This window comes from Peromyscus californicus, unplaced genomic scaffold, assembly GCF_007827085.1.
Source record: "Peromyscus californicus insignis strain IS unplaced genomic scaffold, ASM782708v3 Scaffold_9__1_contigs__length_137607984, whole genome shotgun sequence".
NCBI classification, from domain to species: domain Eukaryota; kingdom Metazoa; phylum Chordata; class Mammalia; order Rodentia; family Cricetidae; genus Peromyscus; species Peromyscus californicus.
This window is the reverse complement of record NW_026294617.1, coordinates 86,674,796-86,702,762: the sequence shown is the minus strand read 5'-3', so window position 1 is coordinate 86,702,762 and position 27,967 is coordinate 86,674,796. Positions and strand designations below refer to the sequence as shown.

Here is a 27,967-nt window from a genome sequence, read left to right as displayed (position 1 = left end):
TTGTTTTTATCCTGGAAGGATGCTGGATTTTAACAATAACTTTTTCCATTTGATGAGACAATCATATGGGATTTATCTTTCAGTCTGTTGATGTGCTGTATCATATTTATTGTTTTCTACATATTGACCTATCATCCTTGGCATGAATCTCATTTGATCGCAGTAACAATCCTTTTAATGTGCTGTTGGGTCTGGTTAGTATCTGGTTGAGCTTTGTATTTTTGTTTGTTTTTAATCACTGTTCTTTTGCTATAAAGAGAGACCAAGTCAACTTTTTTTTTTTTTTTTTTTTTTTTTTTTTTTTTTTTTTTTTAAAGATTTATTTATTTATTATGTATACAGTGTTCTGCCTGCATGCATGCCAGAAGAGGGCACCAGATCTCATTATAGGTGGTTGTGAGCCATTATGTGGTTGCTGGGAATTGAACTCATGACCTCTGGAAGAACAGACGATGCTCTTAACCTCTGAGCCATCTCTCCAGCCCCCAAGTCAACTTTTTAAAGAAATCTTTTCATTGGAATATTGCTTACAGTTTCAGAGGGTTAGTTCATGACCATCATGGCAGGGAGTATGGCAGCAGGCCGGCAGGCATGGTGCAGCAGTATGGCTGAGAGCTTACATCAGATCCGTAAGTTAGAGGCAGACAGAGACATGAGACTGGGCCTGGCGTGGGCTTTTGAAACCTCAAAGCCCAACCCCGGGGGCACACCTTCTTCAACAAGGCCAGACTTCCTAATCCTTTCAAAATAGTCCACCAACTGGGAAACATTCAAATATATGACCCTAGCCAGGGGAGGTGATACACACCTTCAACCCCATCCCATCTTCTTCAAACCACCATAATGTTCCTTACAGATAGAAACCTTATTTTTCCTTTTTATTTTTTTTTATTTTTTTATTTTTATTTTTTTGGTTTTTCGAGACAGCGTTTCTCTGTGTAGCTTTGTGCCTTTCCTGAAACTCGCTTTGGAGACCAGGCTGGCCTTGAACTCACAGAGATCCACCTGCCTCTGCCTCCCGAGTGCTGGGATTAAAGGCGTGCGCCACCCCCACCCGGCTATTTTTCCTTTTTAAAAATGTGTGTGTTTGAGTGTGTTAAGTTGTGTGAGTGTGTTTGTGTATGAGTATATAAATGTATGTGTGTTTTATCTGGTATCGGGCTAATGCTGCCCTGAGAAATGAAATTGTAAGAATTCTTTCTTGTTCAAATTTTCAAAATGTTAAGATTTTATTTTATTTGAGACAGAGCATCATACCAGAGATATCTCAGGCTATATGGACAAGGATGACCATAAATTCCTGATATTCCTTCTTCAGCCTCCCAAGTACAGAAACTTCATATCTGAGGAGACTAGAAGGTTTGAATATGGTAGTTCCTGGAAGAACTCCCCTTTGTGTTTGAATTATAAATGAAGTAATAGTGTCAGATTTAGTTAGAAATGGAACTTTATAGTACACTAATTTTTTTTTGTTTATTTAAAACACTTTTTGAGACAGTGTCTATGTAGCCCAGGCTGGCCTTGAACTAGCAATTCCTCTGTCTCTACCTGCTGAGTGCTGGGATTATAGGCACATACCACTGTACATATCACATAGGGCAATATTCAAAAGGTCATTGGGCCATTTTTTGCCCAATCTTTTTGTGACAACAGGTTCTTATGAGTGACTTGTATTGTGTGTGTATGTGCATATTTGTGTAGATTCATACGCCTCTGTGTGTGAACTTGTGAGACCAGAGGTTGAAGTTGGGTGTCTTCCTCCGTCTCCTGTGTGCCTATTTGTTTGTTTATTTATTTGAGACAGGGTCTCTGACAAAACCAGGAATTCAGTTGATTCAGCCAGACTGGCTGCCTAGCACGCCCCTGGGACCTGCCTTTCTCGCCCACCATTGCCCCACAGCACTGGAGTTGTAGACGTGTTCTGGGGATCCAAACCTCAGGTCCTTCTCACGCCTGCACAGCAGGCAGTTTATCCACTGAGCCATTTCCCCAGCCCTGTGACTTGTAAGATTAGAAACCATGTTAACGCATCAAATTTTAGGGACCTTGAAATCCCAGCATCAAGTGTTTGAACAATGCTTATGAGAACTGGCGATATATGCCACAGGCAAAGTTAACACAGAAAAAGAGAGTTGACTTCCAGGCAGTAGAGAGTCAGAAACTAGGGGATGGCAAGGAGCAGGACCAGGGGGAAAGCAGGTGACTAAACTCAAGAGGTCTAAAATCTGTTCATGCGACTTTAGCAGTTAGCTATGTGGCGCATTTAGTATCGTAGTGATAACTTGCTCATTAAGAGAACAGGCCATGTCTACTTCCTGTTTCCCTGCACTTAGAGCAGATGCCACTAATGTGGCTCTGGGTGGCTGTGACTTTACAAACTTGTAAACTAAATACTAGTGTCCCTTCCAAACCAGTGTTCTGTCCTAAATCCTTCTGGCAAAATGACTTTCCAAGTTGCAACAGGACTTGATTCTAGAATCAGGAGGTTTTCTTTTAAGAGCGGTCAAAAGTGCTATGGGCAGCAGACACTTCAGGCTTCATCTTGAACAAACCTATTTAATGAAGAAGGGGCAGCCAGATGTCCCACCATGATGAAATTAACCCAGTTCTCACCACTAGGTGGAGAAGAAGCCACCATCATTTTTTCGGGAGTAACCTCCATTAGTGGCTGCTGTGTGAGGAGACACTGTGGAGAAAAGGGAATGGGGTGAGCTGGAATTTCAGACCCTTTGCCCCCCACCCCCCTTTTTAATCCTTTAATCAAATGCATTTATTGGTACCGTGAGAAGATTCTTGTAAAGATGGGAAATTGGCATATGATGGACTGATGGAAGTTAACTAAGATCTTCATTCCCAGATTTGTGGCCTATGCCTGCCCTGCTCAAAATGTCACCTAGACAAAATCTGAAAAGCTGAACTCCCTAGTTCTATTAATCAGCATGTCCCTTAGGAGTGTTCTAGTAGATGACAACTTAATCACCAATTCCCGTCCTCTGTGGTCTCCGATCCTCCTGCCAGCCAGTCACCCCGAGCCTGGTCCCTGGAGGTTCAGTGGCACTGGAGCACCCCCACATGCCACCCTGTCTTCTAACCCTCACCTATGGATCCCTGGATGCTGTGGATGGATTCTTTCTTAGGGTTGATCCAGTGTCTGATGATGTTAGCCCGGGAAGTGATGGGGGCCGCAGGAGAGTGGAAACATTCTCCAGAAAACTGGATCTTGCTTCTGGAAAACAGTGAGAGGAGAAGAGTCAGAAAGAAAACATGAGAGGGGAGATAATATCATAAGGTTTCAAGTCCAAGGCCCTGTGTACCTTCTGGAATTATCTTCTTTTTTTAGAGCTAAGGATCGAACCCAGGGCTTTGCGCTTGCTAGGCAAGCGCTCTACCACTGAGCTAAATCCCCAACCACCTTCTGGAATTATCAAAGCATTTGTTTGTTTATTCAGATGGACCTAACTGGATAAATGAACTATCCAGATGAGGATTTCTGCTCATTTTAGAAAATGAAATGCAGAAATGAGGCCTAAGGATGTTGCTCAGTGGCACAGCACTTGCCTGGCATGCATGATATCCTAAGTTTGATCCCCAGCACATTTAAGCCAAAGACAAAAACAAACTATTCTGCTCATAAAACCCCAACTACGTACTTGTTCGTATTGTCACATGTCATTTTGGCTTATGTCACTGATGGTAGTAGCATCCTTAGGGTGGAGAGGCTCTGCCTTCAGCACTTACCCATGCTTATCCTGAATGGTCTCCTGGTGCAACAGTATCTCAGTTTTGTTCTTGAATGCCCCAGTGTGGTGGTCATACAAGGCTGCTAAGCGGAAATCCAGATCATCCTTTGGCATCTACAGAGGAATCAGTCCTCCGACAGTTAACTTGGCTGTTTTGTGCCTTAACTCTAGTCAGATTGTATCCAAAAGAGCAGAAACTCACCAGCACCTAACACTATGTTGTGCATGATGGTGACTTCGTAACTCTTGTCCACAGGAATGATCTCCTGTGGTTAGGCTAAGAGTGGTAAGCTCACTGGTGACATGGAAAAATGGTCTTTGGGTTTGACAAACCTTATCTCATTTATGGTTATATTCTTTTTGTTTGTGTTTGTTTTCATTTTTCAAGACAGGGTTTCTCTATGTGGCCCTGGCTATCCTAAAACTAACTCTGTAGACCAGGCTGGCCTCGAACTCAAGAGAGATTGCCCTGCCTCTGCCTCCCAAGTGCTGGGATTAAAGGTGTGCGTCACTACCACTACCCAGTTCAACCTTTGATTTACTACAGTGTGTGAGAAGAAATTTGATAAAAATGATTTGGAGCAAGCCTTGTGACTTAATAGGTTGGTTTTGTATTTGGTAAGATCTTGAATTGGAACAAAAGGAAAGATGCTGAGGCATTTCAGACTACCTTAGAAAAGGATATTAATGCCAAGTGTGCTGGCATATGCCCATGATCCCAGTACTCAGGAAGCTGAGACAGGAAGATTCAGAGTTCTGGGCCAATTTGGGCTAAATACTAAGTTTGGGGTCAGCTTTGGCTATGTAGCAAGGTTCTATCTGAAAAAAAAATCAATTAATTAATTAAAATAAAATAGAAGATTTTTTTGAGCCCGAAGTGGATACAAAAAAGAAGTAGTATTTCAGTGCTATGTACCTTGGGATCAAAAAAGCAGGCATCTCGCCTCATGGAGGTAAATGTGGGAGTTGAGTTGAGCCGACTCCAGGGTTCCTGCTGCTGAGCAAGGTGAGTTGGGTTCTTAAACGATGATTTCTGCAAAAGAGAAAAAACATGCAGGACTTGGTTACAGGAGGCCTTGCTGATGCAGCGTGGGTCACGTTCATCACCGTGCTTCATCCCATTTTACCTGAATCTCAGAAGGACAGCCACAAAGAGGAGTAATAACAGGGGCAGGCCTCCCTAAGCATTCTGAGTGAGAAATGACTGAAATGGGCCGGGGCCGGGGACACAGGAGAAGCTGGCAGATCAGGGTACTGAGAGGGGAGGGGAGGGAAGGGGAGAGGAGGGCTCGGGGGACAGATCAGAAAGATGATATGTTCATGTTTAGAAGCCCCAGGTCTGGAGAAAAGATGAAACTTCTAATTAACAGAAAAGTGGAAGAGTATGGCTTGCTGGAGAGCTGGAAACAATTGAGATAGATCAAGTTGTCCACATGCAGAAGTAGTTGAAGCCTGCAAAAAAGAGCCTGACCAGAAGGGTCTATGGGGACAGTATTTTCACTCCGGCAATGGGAGACAAAGTCAGAAAGTGTGGTGTCTAGGTGAGAAAAAGACTGTGCAAGAAAGGATAAGGCATGGAGAGGAATGTCGGAAAGAGCTCAGTGAACACTGCTCAGTTCTATAAACACCCCAGACAGACAGAAGTGAGAACAACACAGAGTTATGTTTCTTGGGTATGAAACTGACCATTTTCACCTCCGTATCCTCAGTTCCAAGCACGCTGACCTAATACACATAAAACTGTGCCCTGATCAAACCAATGACTGATTCTAGTAAGCACGACCATCTAGCCTCCTCTCCCTCCATGTAGCAAAGTACTATGTGACTCAACTCAGTTCAGTCTTTGAAGGTTGAACAGTAGGATCAGGCAAATATGTAAAATATGTACACACAGTGCAAACATAGGTTCAGCTATCCCTGCTGCGGCCCTGAGCAGCTCGGTCACCTTCCTCAAAGGCCATACAAGACTCACCATCTCCTCTACTGGCACAAGGGGATTGCCTTTCACTAAGGTTGGGTGGCAGAGGCAGGCGGATCTTTGTAAATTTGAGGCTAGCCTGGTCTACGGTACGAGTTCCAGGACAGCCAGGGCAACACAGAGAAACCTTGTCTTGAAAAAAACCAAAAATAGAAAAAAAAAAGAAAAGAAAGAAAACCAACTGTCGGTCACTGGGGCCAGCCTGCAGACCTCCTTTCTTTGGTCATAGGGAGAAGTCCTTCACTTAGAAGGAAGCATCTCTGACCCAGCCCTTCCCTGTTCTTTGGACTTGTACTATTCCCCATGCCCTCATCTGGCCCAAACATCTCTACCATCCCTTTATCAAGGTATGTCTGCCACATTGTCACTGTCTCCACAGATACACATTTCTGTAAGGGTCAACAGTTACTGTCTCCCCTTCTCCACCCTTTAAGTCTCAACCCTTTGTAGTTTGGCCTCTCTTCCAGTGCCCACTGAACCTGGCCTGGCTCTTGAGCAGCAATCTCTGTGGCTACTAGAAAGATCTTTGCTACCCCTGACCTTATTTGATTCCTGAGATTTCTGGCATTGTAACTCTGAATCCCCACAAATACTTCTCCATCTTATGAGGCCAACTCCTTCTGGTTTAACTTTGGTCTCTGGCTATTACACCTTCTTTCTCAGCTCAGTCTTTTCTCTGCTTCTAATAATGTTCCTTCTTGTTTTATTAGCTCCCAGACATACATCTTCAATCCCAATCTCTCAAGCCTGCCTACCATAAAATCATTTAAAGATTTCACCGGCACCACAGAAACATCCACATGATTGATGCCAACATCTTTCTGCCCAAACCTGCTTCCTTTGGATGCTCTGTCTCAGTGATGGTGCCAATGAAGCCCTCAGAAACTCAGGAGTCTATCTTATATTTATTCATTTTCTTTGGCCCATATTGAGTTGTCAAATCCCACTGCCCTATCCCTTCCATCCTTCTCAAACATCCATCTTTTAGCCATGTCATGTCACTGCTGTGACTCTTCTTCAGGGTTGCTGCACCTGTTTCCAAGCTGAGCCATTTCTGCCTCACTCCATTGTACCCAGTCCACTTCTGTGTGTGATTTTTTTTTTTTTTTTTGGTTTTTCGAGACAGGGTTTCTCTGTGTAGCTTTGCGCCTTTCCTGGAACTCACTTGGTAGCCCAGGCTGGCCTCGAACTCACAGAGATCCGCCTGGCTCTGCCTCCCGAGTGCTGGGATTAAAGGCGTGCGCCACCACCGCCCGGCCTGTGTGTGATTTTTTTAAGAGCCAGAAGAGCCTGTATTCATTGATCACCAATTCTGTGACAGTCTCTGTACATTAGCAAATACAATCTTTTATTATCAGCACATACTAACCATATAAAACAGGTTTCATCATATTTTTTTGTGCCTCCATAAAATTCTGACCATATTTGTCCCCCATTATCCTCTCTTGTTCCTTTTCCAAACAGCCCCCTCTCTATTTTCATGTCCCTTTTCCCCCTTGCTGTGTTGGGGATCAAACTCATGCTGGGCAAGCGTTCTACCACGCATCTACTCCAGTCTCATGTCTTTACTTTTAAACTAGATTATGCATATGTCACATCTGCCTTTCTGAATCTGCCTTGTCTCCCTTGTTATGTTGCACCCATCTCCCTGAAAATATAACTGTTCTTTATGACTGGACAGCACTTGGTTGTGTCTGTCTAGCACTATAGCCAGAAGCTTTTCTGCATCCTGCCTGGTCCCGCAGCCGCTTATAAGATAATCACTCAGAGGCTTATATTAATTATAAATGTTTGGCCGATGGTTCAGACTTATTACTAACTAGCTCTTATATTTAAATTAACCCATAATTCTTATCTATGTTTAGCCATGTGGCTTGGTACCTTTTCTCAGCACTACGTTCTCATCTTGCTTCCTCTGCATCTGGCTGGCATCTCTCTGACTCTGCCCTCCTTCTTCCCATAATTCTCAGTTTGGCTTTCCTGCCTAACTTCCTGCCCAGCTACCAGCGTGTCAGTGTGGGTTTGTTTTTTTTTTTTTTGGTTTTTGGTTTTTCGAGACAGGGTTTCTCTGTGTAACTTTGCGCCTTTCCTGGATCTTGCTCTGTAGACCAGGCTGGCCTCGAACTCACAAAGATCCACCTGGCTCTGCCTCCCAAGTGCTGGGATTAAAGGCGTGCGCCACCACCGCCCGACAGTGAATCAGTGTTTTATTAAACCAATTCAAGTGACAAATCTTTACAGTGTACAAGAGCATTATCCCACAACACTTTCCAAAATACCCGGCAGCTGCTTCTTAAATAATTGACTCAGAGGCTTAATATTATTTAAGAAGGGGCTGCCGGGTATTTGGGAACAGGCAGGCAGGCAGGAGAGAAACTTCCACCTACATATCACAATTTCTTTATCCATTCATGTGGACAGTACCTAGGCTGGTTCTTTAACTTGGGTATTGTGAATATCAGTGTCATAGTACATGTACACAGGCAACTATTTGTTGATTCAATTCCTTTAGGTATCTGGGAGTACCAGAGCAAGCTGTCTTGAGACTCTAAATTTTGCTTTCGATATGACTACACTCTATTCACATAATAATCAAAGATAAAATGAAAGTACATTTCTATCAACAAAGACATATTTACAACTAACTTGTGGAGCTGAGTACATGATACTTTAAAGACCAGTCCTATAAATGTTAATGGCATCCCCTCCTCCATCGATGAAGTTTACCCACATAGGCCACCAGTTTTGTTTTTTAGAACAGCGTCTCATATAATCTAGGCTGGTTTTGAACTTGCTATGTAGCTGAGGCTGTAGGCCCTCCATTTTGCTTATACTCATTTAACACACGTTTTCTGAAAGACATGCACATAGCTGTGTGTGATTCCTAACATACACTGATCGTGACACTTCAGTGCTTGAAATCCCATGATTCCATTCCCCAGCACCTCCAGGCTGATTTCTAGCCCGCTAACACAATGCTCACAACGCTCAGCCACAAGGTCTGGTCTCTCACACCCATTGCTCCGTGTCTTCTATTTCACACCAACATTTAGCTTGTCTGGATTTTCAGTTCCCCAGGCCACTCTGTCTCTCCTTCCCAGGCATATGCACACCTACTGCTTCTTTTCCTGGGCATCTGATTTTTTTCTTTACACACACACACACACATACACACACACACACACACACACACTCACACACTCACACACACCCCTTTCATCTGTGCCAGCTAACTCATCTAGACGCACTCACCTCTGAGAAACCCTCCTTCAGGTTCCTATTCTCAGGACATTCCACCTGTGACTCCTTCACAATACATGTGCCACTGCGGGTAGCACATTTTTGTGTTTGTTTGCTTTTGTGTTTGGAAACAGGTTCTCATAGCTCAGGCAGCCTTAGAATTCCTGGTTCTCCTGCCTTGACCTCCCAAGTGCTGGGATTACAGGCATATGCTTGGCTTGTCTACACATTTTTACTGATGCGCCTGTCTTCCTTACTAAGCTAACTGGACATTAACTATATCTAATTTTAGACTATGTGCCCTCAGTGTTTAGCAGACTGTCTGGCATATAAATAACAAATATTGACTGAAAGGAAGTGCTTTCGTATTGTTATCAAGCTCAGATTACCACTTAATTCACTCTATTGTCCATCTCTTCAAATATCCCAAATACTTATACTAGCATGGTTTGTATCTCCAGAGCACTGAACACAAATTAAACACACTCATAGACAGATGCGTTCCTGCATCAACCAGAGGACAGAAGTATCGTGAAGACTTGCTTGAAGTATGACCTGGCATCTTTCAGAGCATTCTTTTCTAGTCCACATCTCATTTGTCTTTGGAGTACAGATTTCAAGACAAGAAAAAAAAAAAAGGTAGCTGGGCGGTGGTGGCATACGCCTTTAATCCCGGCATTTGGGAGGCAGAGGCAGGCAGATCTCTGTGAGTTCGAGACCAGCCTGGGCTACCGAGTGAGTTCCAGAAAAGGCTCCAAAGCTACACAGAAAAAAAAGCAAAACAGACAAACAAAAAAAACAAAAAAAGAAAAAAAATAGGTAACTTGGTGGAACCCAGCTTTCCCATCACTTACATTAGTCACTGCTTTGATGGACTTTATTCAACAGTAGAGTTCACGTCCCTCTGCTCAAAACCACTTCTGAAACGTTAGCAGACCCAAATAGCGGGCCAAGGAGACAGGCAGAAAACAGTTTTCTCTGGCATTTGGTGGTCTCACCAGAGTTAGGTTACCAGGAGTCTACTGGAAACCCCACTGGGAATTTGCTGAGGAAACTTCAGTACCTTAGAAGCCCGCAGACTGCCCAAGTGTGAGTCTTCTTCACTTAAGGTAGGGTGCGAGAAAGATTCCTGAGAGTGAGGCATACTTAAAGGCCCAAAGACGCTGGCTTAGTCCCAGGAGATTAGCGTAGCCGCAGCACGACCTGTCTCATACAGGATCCCCGGTCCCAATTGTTTGGAACGCCCAGTTTTTGGTTGCCAGGCAACTACCCCTCCATTTATGACAGAGATGTATTTCCTTCGAGAGATGCGCCACCTGGCGGTTCAACTCAGAAGGCTCCTTGGGAGGAGGCTGCTGTGAATACCGAGGAGAGGAGCCCTGGATGTGCTCTCTGGAGCCCTAGTTGGAAAACGCTGGCCTCCCAACAGCTTGGGAGTCCCGCAAAAGCTGACGAAAGAAGTCCTTTAGGATGACCCAGAGGTTTCCTTCTCACCCTCACCTAAAAGAAAGCTTCTCCATTTTCAAAGCAATGAGAGTCCGAGAATGTCAAAACCCCCCAGATCTCACGTGTCCTGATTGGAAAATTGTCGGTTAGGTCACTCTCCTTGCTGTTTAACTATGCAGACGTCAGGGTTGCTCATCGACCCGGCTGTAAAAACATGGATGGATTTGGCGGGGTGGAAGGATGGAAGTAGCTTTTGCAGTTAGTGCTGGGGCCACTCTAGGAGACGATCCCTCGAAGGTAGTGATGACGTTTGTTTTCCCTTTATCATTTCACATGCCACGTTTACAAAATAAGAGATGATTAGAAATAACCTCTGGCCAGGGAGATCAATAAGGGCGAAATGAACTGCTACGGATGGTTGGAGGGTTCTTCTACCGCGTGCTTTACGTAAGCCTGTTGGGTTAGTTGCAAACCCTGGCGCGCGAACTCCCACGCCGCGCGCCAGCGGTGGCGGCTGCCATGGAGACCGGCAGGTGAGCGGCAGAGGCCCGCGTGGTCCCTGCCCCACCCGCGCTGAGCGAAGAGGATGCGGTTGTCAAGGCGACGTGGATAGGAGGAGGAAAGGACCGAGGGAGGAGGAAGGATGGGCGGCCTTGGCGTAGCCGCAGGGAGGTGACTGAAGCGAGTCCAGCCCCTTGCATCCTCCCCCTGTGTACCTCCCTCCTCTTTTTTTCCTCCTTCTGCCAGCATAAGCAGCTACCGCAGCACCTGAGCCGCTACAGCCGCTGGCTCAGGACAGCGCTATGGCTGAGCCTGGTCTCAACCCTCATCCCTCTGCCGGAGGCGGAGGAAGAACTGAAAGGCGCACATCTCGGCTTATGTGGCTGCTGCTCTGGGCTGGGACCACCGTCCAGGTGACCCTAGGAACCGGACCCGAGCTTCACGCCTGCAAAGAGGTACTGTCCACTCCACCCCCTTGACCTGATCTCACTTTGGTCAAAAAAAAAAAAAAGCTTAGCTCCAGATGGAGACCTTGGGGATCCAGGCAGAGTTTCAGGGGCCACGGAGTTCAAATTTCTCTAGGGATGAGAAGTAGGGGTTGGGGGGAGGGAAGCAGGTTGGCGTTGTCATGGGGGAGGCCAGCCCATTGGAGGACTCTTAAAATAGATCACCCTCACAAGCTCTCAGCTCTGGCTCAGCAAGTAAGGTCCGAAGAAGTCGTCCCCAGAAAGAAAGAGAAAGAAGACTGGAGTTGCTTTCCAGATGGGGTGAAATTACCTAAAAGTGGTCGATAACACTGAGAGGCCAAACAGAAAGAGGAAAGGGTAAGAGTAAAGTTGGGGAAAGGCAGGAGACGAGTTGGGAGCCTTGAGGTTTGAGGGTGGGAAGCTCCGGAGAGCGCCTTCTGGTGTTAACACCCAATTGCCCTCCAGTTGTCAGTGGTCCTGCTCTTCCTGTTCCGCGATACGCTTTGCTCAGTGTTTGGCATGTTCCATCTTTGAGTTCTTTAATGTGTTTTCTCCCACTCTCTCTTCTGAACTTATACTAACATATGCCATAAGTCTTTTTCAAGGTGTCTCTAAAACGTTAGCAAATAATTCAGACAGTAGGTAGTGTATGTCTTCTAACAAAAAAAATTTGCTTTTTTGAAAATTGTTTTTTTGGGGGGGCATTTGACATTAGGAATAGCAAAATTCAATAGTTTCTATATTAGTGAAATAATATTTGGTTTGTGCTCTAAGAGACTTAAAAACATATGGTAGAGGCAACAATAAAATATTTACAAGAGCTATATCGGGGAAGGCAGAATAAAATTTATCTATGCAAAATGTGAGAGATTTGAAAACCTGTTAAAAGACTAACATTGGGGCTGGAGAGATGGCTCAGAGGTTAAGAGCACTGACTGCTCTTCCAGAGGTCCTGAGTTCAATTCCCAGCAACCACATGGTGGCTCACAACCATCTGTAATGAGATCTGGTGCCCTCTTCTGGCCTGCAGGCACACATACTGTATACATAATAAATAAATAAATCTTTAAAAAAAAAAAAAAAAAAAAAGACTAACATTGTAGGAGTAATGCTAAATGTCAAACCCAGCCAAAGTTTTGAAGGGTTAAAACAGTCCTTTTAAGTCACCAATGTTAATTAACAATGCTGATTCAGTTCCTTGAGGAGTACTAGTATTATGTAGAGGTTCTAAGCACTAGCTTGTCTACAACATAACACATCATGAATGAACCAAGGGGATTTTTACACGAATAAAGTTTGACTTAAAAGATTCATTAATATTCAAAGTAACCCATCGGGATGGAGAGGTGGCTCAGTGGTTAAGAGAACTCGATGCTTTTGTAGAGGATCTGGGTTTGGTTTCCAGCAACCACACGGCCATCTCTTAATTCCAGTTCCAGGGGATGTGACACCCTCTCTTGGTCTCTGAGGGCCCTGCTTGCATACGGTACACTCATAACATAAAATAAAAACATTTTTTTTAATGAAGTGACCCCAGGGCTGGGATGTAACTACAAGGATTATTTTAACCTCTCAAACCCTAGCTAGGTTTGACATTTAGCACTCCTGCTCCAGTGCTAGACTTTTGACATGTTTTCAAACCTCTCACATTTTGCATAGTTTATAGAGTGCTTGCCTAGCACACACGAAGCACTGGGTTTGATTCTCCAACACTGACTAAACAAGGCATGGAAGCTCATGTCTGTACTCTCAGCACTTGAGAGGTAGGAGCAGTGGGATCAGAAATTCAAGTTTATCCTCAGCTACATAGTGAGAGACAGGCTCCAGAGAGTCATCCTCTGGCCTTCATTTGGGATGTGTATGCCCATATTAATACACATGTCATAAATATACACACTCCATACTGGGGGAAACAGCGGTAACTGGAAAGTGATCCCAGTCAGTGGGCTTTTTAGAACATTTACTTGTCCCAATTATTATACCCTGACCCTGGCCATCTAACATATTTACCAAGCCGCTTCATGATATATTTTAAAAATAACCAAGAACATGATGATCTTCCCAGTGACATTGGTTCACTGGCCCTGGTGGCCTGTGGTCTATTCCCTTGCCTAAGAATTAAACACTGTCTGACAAGATAAGAATTCTACCATTCAATAGCAGATTATCATTAAGACCTTTGTCCACTATGGACCATATGAGACACTGAAGGCCCTGAACACTTACACCATCTTGGTTGAGAGGGAGGGACGAATATCAGCTTAAGAACTCTACTTTGTGAGCAAATGTTGCCTTTAGACCTATTTAAACAAGCAATGTTTGCTTAAGATGGAGTGAGCCGAAGGCAGTGGATAGGTGTTCAACGTTCCACAGTTTGGGAGTTGTGGAATAGACAGTCTGATAACACCAACCTCAGAGAAGACTGTCTTGAGGATGGAAAGAAAAAAAAAATACACCTCAAATACAAAATAGAATTACTTCACCCCTGCTTCTTGGCTCAGACGCTTTAATCAGAGCCACACCTCTGGCCAGGATGAACTGGCTTTGGAGGCATGCTCATTGGCCGTGGGCATCAGCTCCGCTTGAGCAAACGGCCTCTAAACACCCTCGACTCTAAAATGATAAGGAAGATGGGAATGAGTCCATTATTATGGAGTTCTTCATGAGGCAATATGAACTGATCCAACTAGTTTGTGGATTTCCAACACTAAAGGGTGAAAGTCCGGCTCAAGGGAGACTCACCCTTCTTCGTTCTTGATTACCATATGAATTTCTCAAGAGCCTCTTATCAAGCCAAGGCAGTAATGCTGTCACAGGCTCTCTAGAAAGGCTGAAGCAGGAAGAGGGGAGACTTGGCTTGAGGTTCTGTTGAGGTGGCATGGTGCTGGGAGTGCAAGACGCTGGCTGTGCGCCCGGGGTTTGGCACTCCTGTCACAGGTTTACAACGATCGGGGTCACCAGTAGAACAAAACATCCTGGATAATGTTTGTCCACATGAATCACTTCTTTAGCCCTGTGCCGGCCCAGGCTAAGTGCTGACTGAGAGCCAAACATTTTTTTTTTTTTTTTTCATAGTGCAACAGATCTAAATCGAAAGGAGAGGGGCAGAAAACTGCCTTTGACATGATCTGCCTAGTCCTGAGGCTGCTGTGCTAATTGCTCCCGGAGGGACCCAATCCATACCGAAAGGCCCAGGGGGTCCTAGGAATCTGGCAGACACCAAATGGAATAAAATTTGTTGAGTGAGTGACATCTGTGCCATTTAGTAAGGAATCAAGATCATTAATCCCCCGATAGCTTCAGATTCCTGTCCTGTAAAACGAAGGGAGTCGTATCTATCTCACAGGACTGTCGTGAGGACTGGATTGAATTAGACAGCACATGTCAGATACCTAGTATGTACTCCCGGGATATCGTGGGCCCTCAAGAAGCACTGGAGGCAACAAGTCTTGCACACAAATAACAACATGTAAACACTGACCTAAGGTTAGCATGTGGTCAGCAGGAGCGGTGGAAGAGAGGTGAGTGGACAAGACCCTCACGGGAACCATTGGCACTTGGCCTGCCTCTGGAGTAACCAGTTGCACTCACTGGCAGACATGGAGGCTGGTTGACTTCTAGATAGAGGGAGGAACCTGAGGAAAGTGGAACAGATGGGAGAAACAGAGTCTGGGAATTGTAAGTAGACCAGTTGGCTGAAACAGGGATCGATGTGGGGATAGTAGGCAATAAGATCAGAATGTTAGAAATCAAACAGAGAACCCATTAGGATTTCTGGCCAGGATAATAGCCTGCTCAGGGGAATAAGCATGGATATGGTTGAGGATTAGGGCTATATTTCAGTTGCCGGAGTGTTTGCCTGACTTCAAAAAGCCCTAGGTTTTGTTTTTATGTTCAAGCTATCTGTGTATTATTTCTCCTGTAGTTGTACATAAAATCTTTTTATATTTAAAAAAGGACAAATACTATAGAATTGTATTACATGAAATATATAGAATATACAAATTCATAGAGACAGAAAGATTAGACGTTATCTCAAGATGGAGAAGAAAAGAATATAGAACAACGATTTCCCAAGCACAGAATTTCTGTTTTGTGTGATGGAAAAGCTCCACAAACAGACAGTAGTATCAGGACATAATATCATGAATGTAATAAACCAATACAATTAATGTAATTAATGAATATCATAAATATAGTTATTGAATGAATACTGCTAATGTAATCAATGAATACCACAAATGTAATTAATATCATGAGTGTAATTAATGAATATCATGAGTATAATTAATATCTTGAATGTAATTCATGCCACTGAATTGTGAACTTAAAAATGGTTACAATTGCAAATATTATGTTCATTTAAAAAAATAAGGTGGAATGTAATCACCACACATTATATTTGTGTATGAAATTGAAGACAGTGATGTTCTAAAGTAGAAAGTGGTGATGGTGTCATGGGCCTATGAGGATGCTGGACTAAAGTCTATCAAATTGTGCAAACAGGCAAATGGTATACTATGTGAATTATTTGTCAATAAAGATTTTATAAAACGTAAAAAAAAAGAAAAAAAGAAAGAAAAGTCCTAGGTTTGCCAGGCGGTTGGTGGTGCACGCCTTTAATCCCAGCGCTCCGGAGGCAGAGCCAGGTGGATCTCTGTGAGTTCGAGGCCAGCCTGGGCTACAGAGTGAGTAGTTCCAGGGAAAGCTCCAAAGCTACACAGAGAAACCCTGTCTCAAAGAACCAAAAGCAAAATCAAAGACAAAAAAAGCCCTAGGTTCAAACCCTAACATTATATAAACCAGGCATAGTGGCTCGTACACTCCTGTAATTCATTTTTTAAACATATGTGTGTTTTTGTGTGTCTGTGTGGGTATGTGTATGTAAGTACAGGTTCCCTTAGAGGCTAGGAGTGTCGGAGCCCTCTGGAACTGGAGTTATAGGGTATTCCTGTGAATTGAACTGGAGTCCTCTGTAAGAGCAGTGTGTGCCCTTAACCAATGAGCCGTCTCCCCAGTGCCAGCCCCTCCTGTCATTCCTAACACTCTGGAGGTGGAGAGGGGAGGAATTCAAGGTTATCCTGCACTACACAGAAAATTCAAGACCAACCTGGGCTCCATGAGACCTTGTTTAGAAAATAAAAGGAAGAAGAAAGAAAGAGAGAGAGAGAGAGAAAAAAAAAGAAAGGGAAAAAAGGAAACGAGAAGAATGTGGTTGAGTTGGATAAAAGCTCAGCGCAGGAGGCAAAGTGAGGAAGCCAGTTCAGGATTTGCCTGAGTTATCGAAGGGACTGTGCCGGGTTAGTGTCAGTGTGATAAATGCAAAGGCCTAAAGAGGACAGACAGGCTGAAGGGAGAAGTTGGAGGATGTAAATGATCGAAGGGGTAGGCTGCTGTTGAAGGGGCAAGTACAAATTTTTTGTCAGGATTTTAGCATAAGGGAATGGTTGGTAGTGGTTGCTAGCTGAACTGCAGAAAGAAGACACAGCCTTGGTGAGCAGGGTGATTGGTCCTTCTCCTCAGTGCCTGTTTTCTTATCAGCTTCTATAGGGTTGAGGAGTCTAGGGTCTTTACCACATTATTGCCCAGTAGGATTGAAGCTCCTGAGCTTTTATCTTTTCTCCTGGAGGCTAGAGCTCCGTAGGGCCGTGGGCAGATCTACAGAGTACCCAGCACCTCGGAGCTTTCAGGAAGTATTCCACAACAGTGGAAATGAGTGAACATGACTCTTGTGGCCCTCGATGGTGACGCAGGCCTTTAATCCCAGCACACTGGGGAGGCAGAGGCAGGTGGGGATCTCTGTGAGTTCGAGGCCAGCCTGGTCTACAGAGCTAGTTCCAGGATGGCCAGAGCTATATAGTGAGACCCTGTCTGGAAAAACAAAACAAAACAAAACAAAAACAACCAACCAAAAAAAAAAACCTGAAGAAAGAAAATGAGTCTTGAGGTTAGGAGCCACTGAGTCTGGATGTTTAGAGCACCTGCCACTAGTGACCAAGAGAAGACTATTATCAGTGACTAAGGAACAGTATCTTGTTGGGATCTGGACATTTAAGAATCAATTTTGTGATTTGCCTGACTCAAATCAAACTAAAATAATAATTATCAGACTTATTTAAGACATTTAAAAGGTGGTATATCTCATGGGCTCATAACTTGGAATACACAGACAAGAAGGAGGGAAAATAATAATAATAATAATAATAATAATAATAAAAGCACCTGGAATCACGTCACTCAAACTACCATCCTTGTGTGTATCCCTGTGAGGGAGACAGAACAGTGGCATGGAGTGTGAGGCATGGATCAAGCTGGGTTCAACTTCCCAGCTCTTCCACTTGTAGCTAGGAGGTTATTTGATCTCCTCATGCTTCAGCTACTTCTCTTAGATATGGGGATGTTGGGAGCCAGGGATACAGTTCGGTATAGGACACTTGTCTGGCTGTGTGAGGCCCTGAGTTTGATCTCTAGCACTGAAAAAAAGGAGATATCAATAACACTCCTTTATTATGACAATTTAAGTGAGTTAATACGTGTGAGGTGCTTCAGACAATTGTTTGCATAGTAAGTATTCAATAAGTGTTAATGGGTACAGCCATGTTTTAGAGAAAGTAGAATCAGCACTCTCCTATAGTAATAAAAAATTGTTAAGAGCCAGGGCTGGAGAGAGGGCTCAGCAGTTAAGAGCACTGGCTGGCCTTCCAGAGGACTAGGGTTCAGTTCCTAGCACCACCATGGTGGCTCACAACTATCTGTAACTCCAGTTGAAGGAGATCTAGTGCTCTCTTCTGGCCTCCACAGGCACTAGGAACACACTTGATTCACAGACATACATGCAGGCAAAATGCCCATACACAGAAAAATAAGTAAAATCAAAATCACTAAGAACCTAAGGGTGATAGAAGTGGGCTGAATTGAAAGGTGAGTGTGGTGTCACACATCTGCAGTCCTGGGAAGCAGAGACAGGAGGATTACAGAAAGTTTGAGACCCTTCCCCCAAGCCAAAAAAGCAATGGGTATGTGGGTAACCCCAGTATGCGGGACAGAAGGGTTGCCTCGAGTTCCAAATGAGCCTGGGCCACATCGGGAGTCTCAGGGCACCTTGGCTACAGAGTTAAACCCTATCTGAAAACAGAACAAGCACATTTAGAAAATCAGGAGAGGGGAATAGATGTGAGAGGTGTTCTGGGGAGAGTTGGCGGAGCTTGGCGAAGAGTCAGGACGACACAGGAGAGTCTGGGCTATAGTTCTCTACTCAGTGGCCACCAGCTATGGGAGGCAACTGGCCACAGTATGTCTAGGACCCTGAGGAAGGAGATGATTAGTTTTATTTCATATTAATTAAGTGAAAGTTAAAATAGATACTCAACTACTGAAAAACCTTTAAACTTAGTTTAGGATAACTTGGGTAAATGAATGTATTTTCTTTTTTTTTAATAATTTATTTATTTTTATTTTATGTGCATTGGTGTTTTGTCTACATGTATGTCTGTGTGAGGGTGTCAGGTTCCCTAGAAGTGAAGTTACAGACAGTTGTGAGCTGCCATGTGGGTGCTGGGAATTGAACCCGGGTCCTCCGGAAGAGCAGTCAGTTAGTGCTCTTAACCACTGAGCCATCTCTCCAGCCCCGAATGTATTTTCTTAACTGCGATTTTTATAACATTCAAAACAGAGATAAAAAAATTTCTGATGCAGATTTGTTGCTGAATTGAGCTGTATTTTGATTTATTTATTTATTATTTTGTTGTTGTTTTTTTCGAGACAAGGTCTCACTTTATAGCTCTGGATGTTCTGGAACTCACTATGTAGACTAGGCTGGCCTGGAACTCACAGGGATCCACATACCTCTGCCTCCTTAGTGCTGGGATTAAAGGTGTGTGTCTCTACACCTGGCTGTGCTGTATTTTAGCAAGACAGTGTTTCTCTAGCAAGACAGCTCTGGCTTTCTAGAACTCACTTTGTAGACCAGGCTGGCAATGAGCTGTATTTTTATACCTGTCAAATTTGAAGACTGAATGTAAGAAGAGTATCTCAATAATTTATAATGACTCTAAACTTGTATGATCTAGATAGTATCTAAATATAACTTATTATTAAAATTAATTTCACCTTTTTCATTCCTTTTTACATTTCTGAGAGAAAGTAAAAATCCTGTGGGAGACTCACATTCCTATGGGAGTTTGCTGGCCTGGAGGTAGCAGGTCGTGTGTGTGGACTCAGGCTGTTCTCCCACTACAGCCACATAACCGAGGGTCACCTCTGGCCTTCAGCTTTTTGTTGGGAAGATGGGAGGAACTTGCTTCTTTTCACAATTGCTGGGAGAATTAGGCAAGATAATTTGCAGAAAGTGTTTGGCAAAAGGTGTTGTATGTTCATAAACGTGCTTGTTAGTCATTTATGAGCTACTTTTAAAGGACTTTAGAGGACCATGAGATTGTCCTAGGTGACCTTGGTGATGAACTGGAGGAGCTTGCCTGGCCAGTCTCGAATGCCAAACTCTCAGCGTGACTGTCCCTCCTGCCTTCTAAGGCAAGTCAGCAGTTTCTCCTCACTCTGGAGCCACTCAGTCCTCTCCTCCACCAAATCCCTTATTTATTTATTTTTAGACAGTGTTGCTATGTGGCCCAGGCTATTTTCAGAACTCAACATGCTCATGTTAGCTTCCCCAGTGCTAGAGTTGGGCATGTATCACCATATCCAACCCAAATAGTTCTCATCAACTTCCAAGTGTATTATCATCTCTCTTACTTAAAAACTAAAAAGAAAAATAACTGTACAATGATTACACACTGATAAACATTTAATCATGGGGATGGAGAAATGGCTCAGAGGTTAAGAGCATTGACAGCTCTTCCAGAGGATCTGGGTTCAATCCCAGCACCCACATGGCAGCTCACAACCTTCTGTACCTCCAGTCCTAGAGGATCTGATACCCTCTTCTGGCCTTCATGGGCACTGCATGCATGTGGTGTAGAGACCTATATACAGGCAAAACACCCTTAGACATAAAAAGAAGAAATAGGCCGGGCGGTGGTGGCGCACGCCTTTAATCCCAGCACTCGGGAGGCAGAGCCAGGCGGATCTTTGTGAGTTCGAGGCCAGCCTGGACTACCAAGTGAGTTTCAGGAAAGGCGCAAAGCTACACAGAGAAACCCTGTCTCGAAAAACCAAAAAAAAAAAAAAAAAAAAAAAAAAGAAGAAGTAATAGAAATTTAAAGTCTGGCAGTGGTGGTGCACACCTTTAATCCCAGCACTCAGGAGGCAGAGGCAGGAGGATCTCTGAGTTTGAGGCCAGTCTGGTCTACCGAGTGAGTTCCAAAACAGCCAGGGCTACACAGAGAAATCCTGTCTCAAAACAAAACAAAAATTTAAAATAAAGACAGACATAGTGGCTTAAATCTGTAATCCCAGCACTAGGAAGGCTGAGGCAAAATGGTTGTCTTTCTACAAGTTCAAGGACAGCCTGGCTACACAGTCAGACCTTGTTAAAGAAAGAGAAAGATTAAAGAAGAAAGGAAGGAAATAGAAAGAAAAGAAGAGAGAGAAGATAAAAAGATAGAGTTAGGGATGCAATTCATTGGTAGGGCACTGACCTAGAATAATTTTGACGTCCAGGGAAAGCAGGCTTCTCTTGATTGCCGGTCTCCTCTCAGTCACCACTCTAACTACTTGTCTGTATAGCTGTTCCCCTTGATAACTGCTCCTTTGAAAACCTTGTCTAAAACCAGTGTTTCTAGACCTCTCCCCTTTATTGAACACACGCCGCATTCATTTTCGCCCCCGATGTTTTCAGGAAAACTGCACTTGTTCGATCCTTCGGTAATCTCTGTCCCAACAGTCTTCATCCACCAGCACTCAACAGTCTGATCACAGCCTCCCTGTGCGTTACTCCCTGGTTTCAGACACCAGCCCTGCTGGAGGTTTTGCTTCTGCCCCCCTGGTGGCTCCTTCCCTTGTCTTTTTGAACTATAAACCTGTCAGTTCCCGGAAGTCAGTCATCAAACCTCTCTCGAGCCCTCCATCTCTCTCTACCCAGCCTTTTCCATCTTCACTCCCTAGGTGATCTCAAACAGCATCGTGGCATGAAAGACTCTATGTGTATGGATGGTTCTTGAATTCCTGCTTCTAGTCTGGACCTAGAGACTTGTATAGCCAGCTGCATCTGTGGTCTCTGTAAGCAGTCATTTGACTGGCAGCTCATGTTCCTCGTGTCCAGACCCCTGGTCCTCAACATCATTAAAATACTTGTTCCTCAGAGAATCTCTATCAACTTCCTTCCAGCTGTTCAGACCCCAAGTCTTGACTCCCCTCTTTCTCCTTCCTCTAACAGAAAAATTTTACCAGCTCTGCCCTCAAAATCTACTCCGAATACGGTGGTTTCGCACTCCTCCACTGTTACCCTTGGCCGAGGTGACATCTCCAGGCCTCCCACATAGCTGCTTTCCTTCCACAGTGACTTCTTGTTTCGCTCACTGAGTAAACTTACCAAACATAAGCTTGATCTCTGTCCTCTCCTGCCCAAACCTTTGAAAGTCTCCTTGTCAGAGCCGGAGAGATGGCTCAGCAGTTAGGAGCACCGGCTGCTCTACCAGAGGACTGCGGTTCAATTCCCAGCACCCACTTGGCAGCTCACGATCTTGTGGTCCCCGAAGGCACCAGGCACGCATGTGGTATATAGACACACATGCAAGCAAAACACCCATATACATAAAAATAAATAAATAAATCTTTAAAAAAAAAAGGGTTTCCTTGGTAGAGTGGGAACCAACTTCTTTAGCGGCCTGCAAGGCCCTGAACACAGGCGGCCCCCTCTTCCTCTCCAGCTACATCAGCCTCCTGGCTACTGCTCAGACAGGAGGGACAAACTTCTGTTGTTTTCCCTGTGAGATTTCTCTCCTACTCCCCTTCAGATTTCCACGGTGACAAGACCTCCTGGAGACCCACTTCCAGGCCCAGTGCTCACCGTTGCCCTGAGTGCTGGTCCCTCACTTTCTTCTCTTTTTAATCTCTTTTCTTCACGTGTATATGTCTCCCTAAACAAAATCTTACTTAGTTCTACTTTTCACTTTCATAAAAATGCGGGATTTGCTTTTCTAATATATTGATGTTACATGTCATATATAATTATTAGCCATTCACATTTATTTTCATTATTATTATTATTATTATTATTATTATTATTATTATTTTGGTTTTTCGAGACAGGGTTTCTCTGTGTAGTTTTGGTGCCTGTCCTGGATCTCGCTCTGTAGACCAGGCTAGTTTCGAACCCACAGAGATCCACCTGGTTCTGCATCCTGAGTGCTAGGATTAAAGGCGTGCGCCACCACCGCCTGGCTTATTTCCATTATTATTATCATTAATTATTACAGTTTATATAGTTATATTATTTATTAATTACATATTACATGATTATTGTATTTTTATGTGGTGTTTTTATATCTTGTTCATTTTCATTGTTATAAAATACTCCTTTGTATAAATAGTTCACAGTTTTAAAAATTCATTTTCCTGTTGAGAGACATTTGGATCTCCAGCATTTTGTTATTTTAAATGATGCTGCTGTGGACAATCCTGCATCTGTCTCCTGACAGGAAAGTGCACATTTCTCAAAGCTGTAAGGTGCTGGGTCACGGGCTGTGTGCAGATTCACCTTTGGAAGACACTAAACTGGTTTTGGAACTGATCATGATTTCTTTTTCAATTATTTCAGAGGGTAAGTGATTAAGATGCATATGTTGATTCCTAAGGCAGGAATACAATTCCAACACTTAGGAGGCAGACACAGGAAGATCACTATTAGTTTAGGGGCAGCTTTGGCTGCAATATTGAGTTCACAGCCAGACTTAGCTATATAGCATTCGTTTGTCTAAACTAAACAAGGGCTGGGGTATATAGTTCAGTTGGTAGAGCACCCTTACTTACATTTTTAATTCAAATGTAGCTTTTGCTTAGATAACTTTTCAATAATAATAATAAGAAATAAAAAGAAGAAGAGGAGGAGGAGGAAAAGGATCCATTTCATTTAGCTTTTGCTGTGTCATAACTTCCCTAAGACTTAGTGGTTTAAAGGAGTAGCCCTGTTTGACTCCAAACTCTGAAGCTTCACTGGGTGGACTATGAGGTCTGGGCAGGATGGCTGACTGTGACTGTGGCCAGCTGGGGGTTGTAAGCTTACTAATCTAGGAAGCCTCGTCCAGATGTCTGACAGTTGGCAGGTTGATAGTGGTACCTTGTTTCTCATTTTTCAGTAGGCCAGCTCAGACTGGCTTATACTATGGTCTCAGAATTCCAGGCAGTGAGAAAGTGTGTGTGGCTTATACCCAAACAAACACATATAAATAAAATAAAAATGAAAGTCACTTGGGAGGAAAGGGTTTATTTTAGCCTATAGGTTATGGCTCACCATCAAGGGAAACCGAGGGAGGAATTCAAGGCAGGAGGAACTCAAAGGAGCAGAAACCATGAAGGAACGCTCCTTCCTCTCTGGCTCTTTCAGCCTGCTTTCTTACACAACCCAAGACCACCTGCCCAGAGGTAGCACCGTCCGCAGTGGGCTGAGGGTTCCCACATCAATCATTAATCATTAATCAAGAAAATGCCCGCAGACACGTCCACAAGCCAGTTTTATGGAGGCAGTGTCTCAGTGGAGCTTCCCAGGTGACTCTAGTGTGTGGCGAGTTGACAGCAACTAACCAGCACAGTAAGTAGCCTGGGTTGACCTGGAACTTGCAACCCTCCTTCCAATTTCACTCATCAAGGTCAAATACCGAAATGAACATCGTACACCCATAGTTTAGATGTTTGCTCTATTGCCATTCAGTTAACCCAACCCCCATCTCTCCTCCCCTCTCATTCTCTTACTTTCTTTTTTGAAGCCAGGGTTCACTGGATACCTCAGGCTAGCCTCAAACTGCTCATCTCGTGCCACGACCTCCAAGTGCTGGGGCTGCTACAGGTGTGAACCACCACACCCAGTGTGGCATTTCCTCCACTCTTAAATGATGTTTCTAGAAATGGGGATTCCCTAATCAAAGGGTGGATTATATAGTTGATGTTGCTCAAGAGTCCTCAATTTCTCTTTTGGGGAAATTACGTAATTTTGATTTCCCACTAAACGTGGATAGCCTCATCTCTTCTAAAGCTGGTGTTTGTTAATGAAAAATGTGAGATTTAATCCAAGCTGGGGGTTGTTATCACTTACTTTTTCACTATAAAAGTAATCCACACCCAGAAGGTGGCATGGGATCCCCTGGAACTGGAGTTACAGATGGTTGCGAGCCAGTGTGTGGGTGCTGGAACTGAACCCAGCCAGCTCCTCCGTAAGGACAAGTGCTCCTAACTGCTGAGCTGTCCTTCAGCCCTATTTTTCTTTAAAAATTTTTACACGTGTGTATGCATTTGTGTGTGTGTGTGTGTGTGTGTGTGTGTGTAACACGAAGCACCGTGGCGGTCAGAAGACAACCCATGGAAGTCAGCTCTATCCTCCCACCATGTGAGTACCAGGAATTGAACCGATGTTGTCAGGGGTGGCGGCAAGGGCCTTAACCTGCTCAAGGTTAACCTTAACCTTAACCTTGAGCCACCTCAGGCTCAAGCCTACATTTTAATTATCCATCTCTTCTGACTAGAAGGCAAACTAGCTATGGGCTAATATCTTTGTATGCTTTATTCATTTTATGCTTCTAATGCTTATCACACAGTAGGTACTTCACTTTCTTTTCCCGAATTAACCTCCGTTTTGTAGATAACGAAATTAAGGTACACAGAGATATTAGCCTGTAGGAAGATACTCAGCTAGAGAAAGGGCAGGAGCTCAGGCAGCTGGCTTCTTAGCCATGATGCTGTCTCCCTGCCCTTGTCTCAAATCCAAACAGTCCAAGTGGTATACACTGCAAAGAAACCCCAGTTTCTGCTTGGGTCTACAAGTCCCCCAAAACAAACCTCTGTCAAGTCTCCCACATGACATTCTTTTCGAAATACTTTGTTCCCAAAGAAAAGCATATATGTCCTTTAAAAAAAACTGTCTATAAAAATTGCATCAGAGTAGCTGTCCTATTTGTACTTCCTTGTTTTCACTATGGCAGCTCTTACTGTGTGTGTATGAGGTACATATGGCTCCCAGAGGACAACTTTGCGGAGTTGGTTCTTGCCTTCCACCTTTACCTAGGCGCCCTGGATTGAACTCGGGTCATCAGGCACACACGGCTAGCATTTTGACAGGTGAGCCATCTCACCAGGCCTGTGCTTGGATGTGTGTATCACAACGTATTGCAGCGAACGTCTCACGGTCGATTCCAGTCACGTATAACAATGCTCCAGGAAATATCCTCTTACAGGTCGATGGAGATTTGTCTATCTCTGGAATAAATTCTTAAAAATAAGACGACTGTGTCCCAGAGTGTGCTTCGCATTTCTGTAGGAGGCGAGTGTCTCAGCAGCAGCACTTACTTCCAAAGACATTATTAGCCTTCTCCATGACAGGCTCAGGGGAGACGCTGGCTGTGAGAACAGCCAGCAGAGCTCACCGACCCCAGGGAATTACTGAGACATGAAGGGCAAGGCTGGAGGGCAAGTCAGCTTTATCAGGCTTCCAGTTGTCTAAATCAAGAAAGTTAGGCAGTGGATAAATTTTCTTAATTAAATAATAAATAAAAAGAGTATGTCAAGCTCCTAGGGCTTGCTTAGTCCGTGCTGTTCCTCTATATTTCTTTCTTACTCCTGTGTGTTGGACCAGATTAAGAGTGGAACAGATCATTATAGTGAAGGCTTGACAGCCGCTAGAGACAAGTACATCTTCATACTTCACTTTGCAAGCTCCTTTAAGTCTGAGAAGCCTGATGTGTGGTTATCATCTGTTCTTTACCCTGCCAGTCGTCAGGGATTGTTAAGTACAGTTTTTAAAGACCTGGATAACTATGCATCATGAAAAGGAAATAGGTTGAGGCTAATGGCTTTCTGCTTTTTTTATTTGTGTGTGTGTGTGTGCAGAGTGTGTGTGTGTCGTGTGTGTATGTGTAGTGTGGGTATGTGTAGTGTGTGTGAGAGTGTGTGTGTGTGCCTATGGGTGAGTGCACCAATGTTTGTCTTTGAGAAGGCCAGAGGAGGACCTTCCTCTAACTAGAGACTTCCTCTAACCCTGCTCGGCTTTATTGCCTCGAGACAGGGGGTCTCACTGAAGCTCTTTGTTTCGGTAGGGAGACTAGTTGGTGACGAAGCTTCCAGGACCTGCCTGTCTCTGATCTCTAAATGCTGGGATTACAGCCACGCACAGTTACACCTGGCGTTTGTTTTGTTTTTTGTTTTTCGAGACAGGGTCTCACTGTGTTGGTTTGGAACATGCTGTATAGATGAAGATGGCCTCACGTCAGCGTGGTCCTCCTGACTCTGCCTCCTATGTGCCAGCGTTAAGGCATGAGTCACAGGACGAGACTGTCAGGTTCTTAAAGTCTTGGCTGGATGGAGAACCTGAGCTGTGAACATTAGGGGAGATCCACCAATGGCTCACTCTGTGAGAAACAAAAAAAAGCAGAATAGTATATATGTACATATACTTGTACACACACACACACACACACACACACACACACACACACGTATGTATATATATGTATGTGATTAGCCTCTGCAGTCACTCTACTATCAGAAAGTGCAGATCTTTCCAAACACATCGCTGTGGCTTGTTAAAACACAAAGAAGGCCGTCAGACATTAGAAAAGCATCCTGAAGAAATTGCGGAGCGGGCCGTGGTGAAGCACGCCTGTAATCCAGGGAGGCAGGGCCAGCCAGGTCTGCATAGGAAGTTCCAGGCCAAACAGGACTCCCTAAAGGAACTGTGTCTTAAATAAACAAAAAAATTTGTGGCCATTGGTCACCTGGAGTTCCTTAAGAGTACCCTACTAACGCCTGCCGCCCTTGATTCAGGAGAGCTGACTCCATGAACTTAGATAGCCTTTGGGATCCGCATGTCTGGTGAGGGAAGGAGATGCCTCTTCCTCTGAGATGTTCCACAAATGCCGGTCAAGCGGCAGAGCGGTCCCTTAATGTCCCCTTCCCTTTGCTTGTGGCTCTCATCCTCCACCCTACACAGGTTCTGGATTGTTTTCTTCTTCTTTGGACTATTGAGAAATATTGTCCACATCGGTACCTGGTTCCAGAGAATTTAGCGTTTGAAAATATCAGTAACAGGTTCTCTCTAGAAATTGCTGATTATCATTGTTTATTCTATAAAATACTTACTTTTTCTCTGATGTTTAAATTTTTTAAAAAATTATGTAGTGTGTGTGTGTGTGTGTGTGTGTGTGTGTGTGTGTGTGTGTGTGTGTAGAGAGTGCAAGTATGCCACAGTATGAGTGTGGGGGTCTGAGGACAACTTGCAGGAATCTGTGTGTTCCTTATGGTAGAAGAAACATACAGACTGAACTCAAGTAATCAGGCTTGACAGCAAGCACCTTCACCCCTGCAGCCATCTCACTGGCCCCTTATATTTCATAACTTTAATCTTCCAAAGCTTAAAATAATTTATGCACCAAGTTACTTACTTTTTTGTTAGTTTTTTTGAGACAGGCTCTCACTATGTCTCCTTGGCTGGCCTA

The 27,967-nt window shown here is 44.0% G+C and overlaps 2 protein-coding genes across 6 annotated transcripts in view; one reads left to right on the top strand and one right to left on the bottom strand.

Annotated features, from left to right (window-relative positions):
- Positions 1–492: 492 nt before the first annotated feature.
- Positions 493–10,137, bottom strand: Cfap276 (cilia and flagella associated protein 276). Its single transcript, XM_052729999.1, has 5 exons — positions 10,022–10,137; positions 4,657–4,773; positions 3,739–3,854; positions 3,099–3,226; positions 493–2,686 (listed from the first exon to the last, which is right to left on the bottom strand). Exons 1-5 carry the CDS (start codon positions 10,100–10,102, stop codon positions 2,616–2,618), a joined length of 513 nt encoding a protein of 170 aa, XP_052585959.1. The 5' UTR covers positions 10,103–10,137; the 3' UTR covers positions 493–2,615.
- A 948-nt stretch (positions 10,138–11,085) lies between these two features.
- The window catches only part of Elapor1 (endosome-lysosome associated apoptosis and autophagy regulator 1), an 89,342-nt gene continuing 72,460 nt past the window's right edge, over positions 11,086–27,967 (top strand). For 4 of the 5 annotated variants that reach the window (XM_052729998.1, XM_052729996.1, XM_052729994.1 and 1 more), the window contains exon 1: positions 11,086–11,360. In XM_052729998.1, coding sequence (XP_052585958.1) covers positions 11,208–11,360 — 153 coding nt within the window. In that variant the 5' untranslated portion in view covers positions 11,086–11,207. The remainder of the gene's footprint in view (positions 11,361–27,967) is intronic. The other variant, XM_052729997.1, reaches the window with a different exon arrangement.

Excerpts from the sequence above, each read along its gene's own strand:
- Cfap276 (XM_052729999.1), bottom strand. The coding sequence starts at position 10,102 with ATGCCTCACTCTCAGGAATCTTTCTCGCACCCTACCTTAAGTGAAGAA. Across the intron at positions 4,774-10,021 it reads GCAGTCTGCGGGCTTCTAAG|AAATCATCGTTTAAGAACCC; the intron begins GTACTGAAGTTT and ends TCTCTTTTGCAG. Across the intron at positions 2,687-3,098 it reads CAGCATCCAGGGATCCATAG|TGTCTCCTCACACAGCAGCC; the intron begins GTGAGGGTTAGA and ends TTTTCTCCACAG.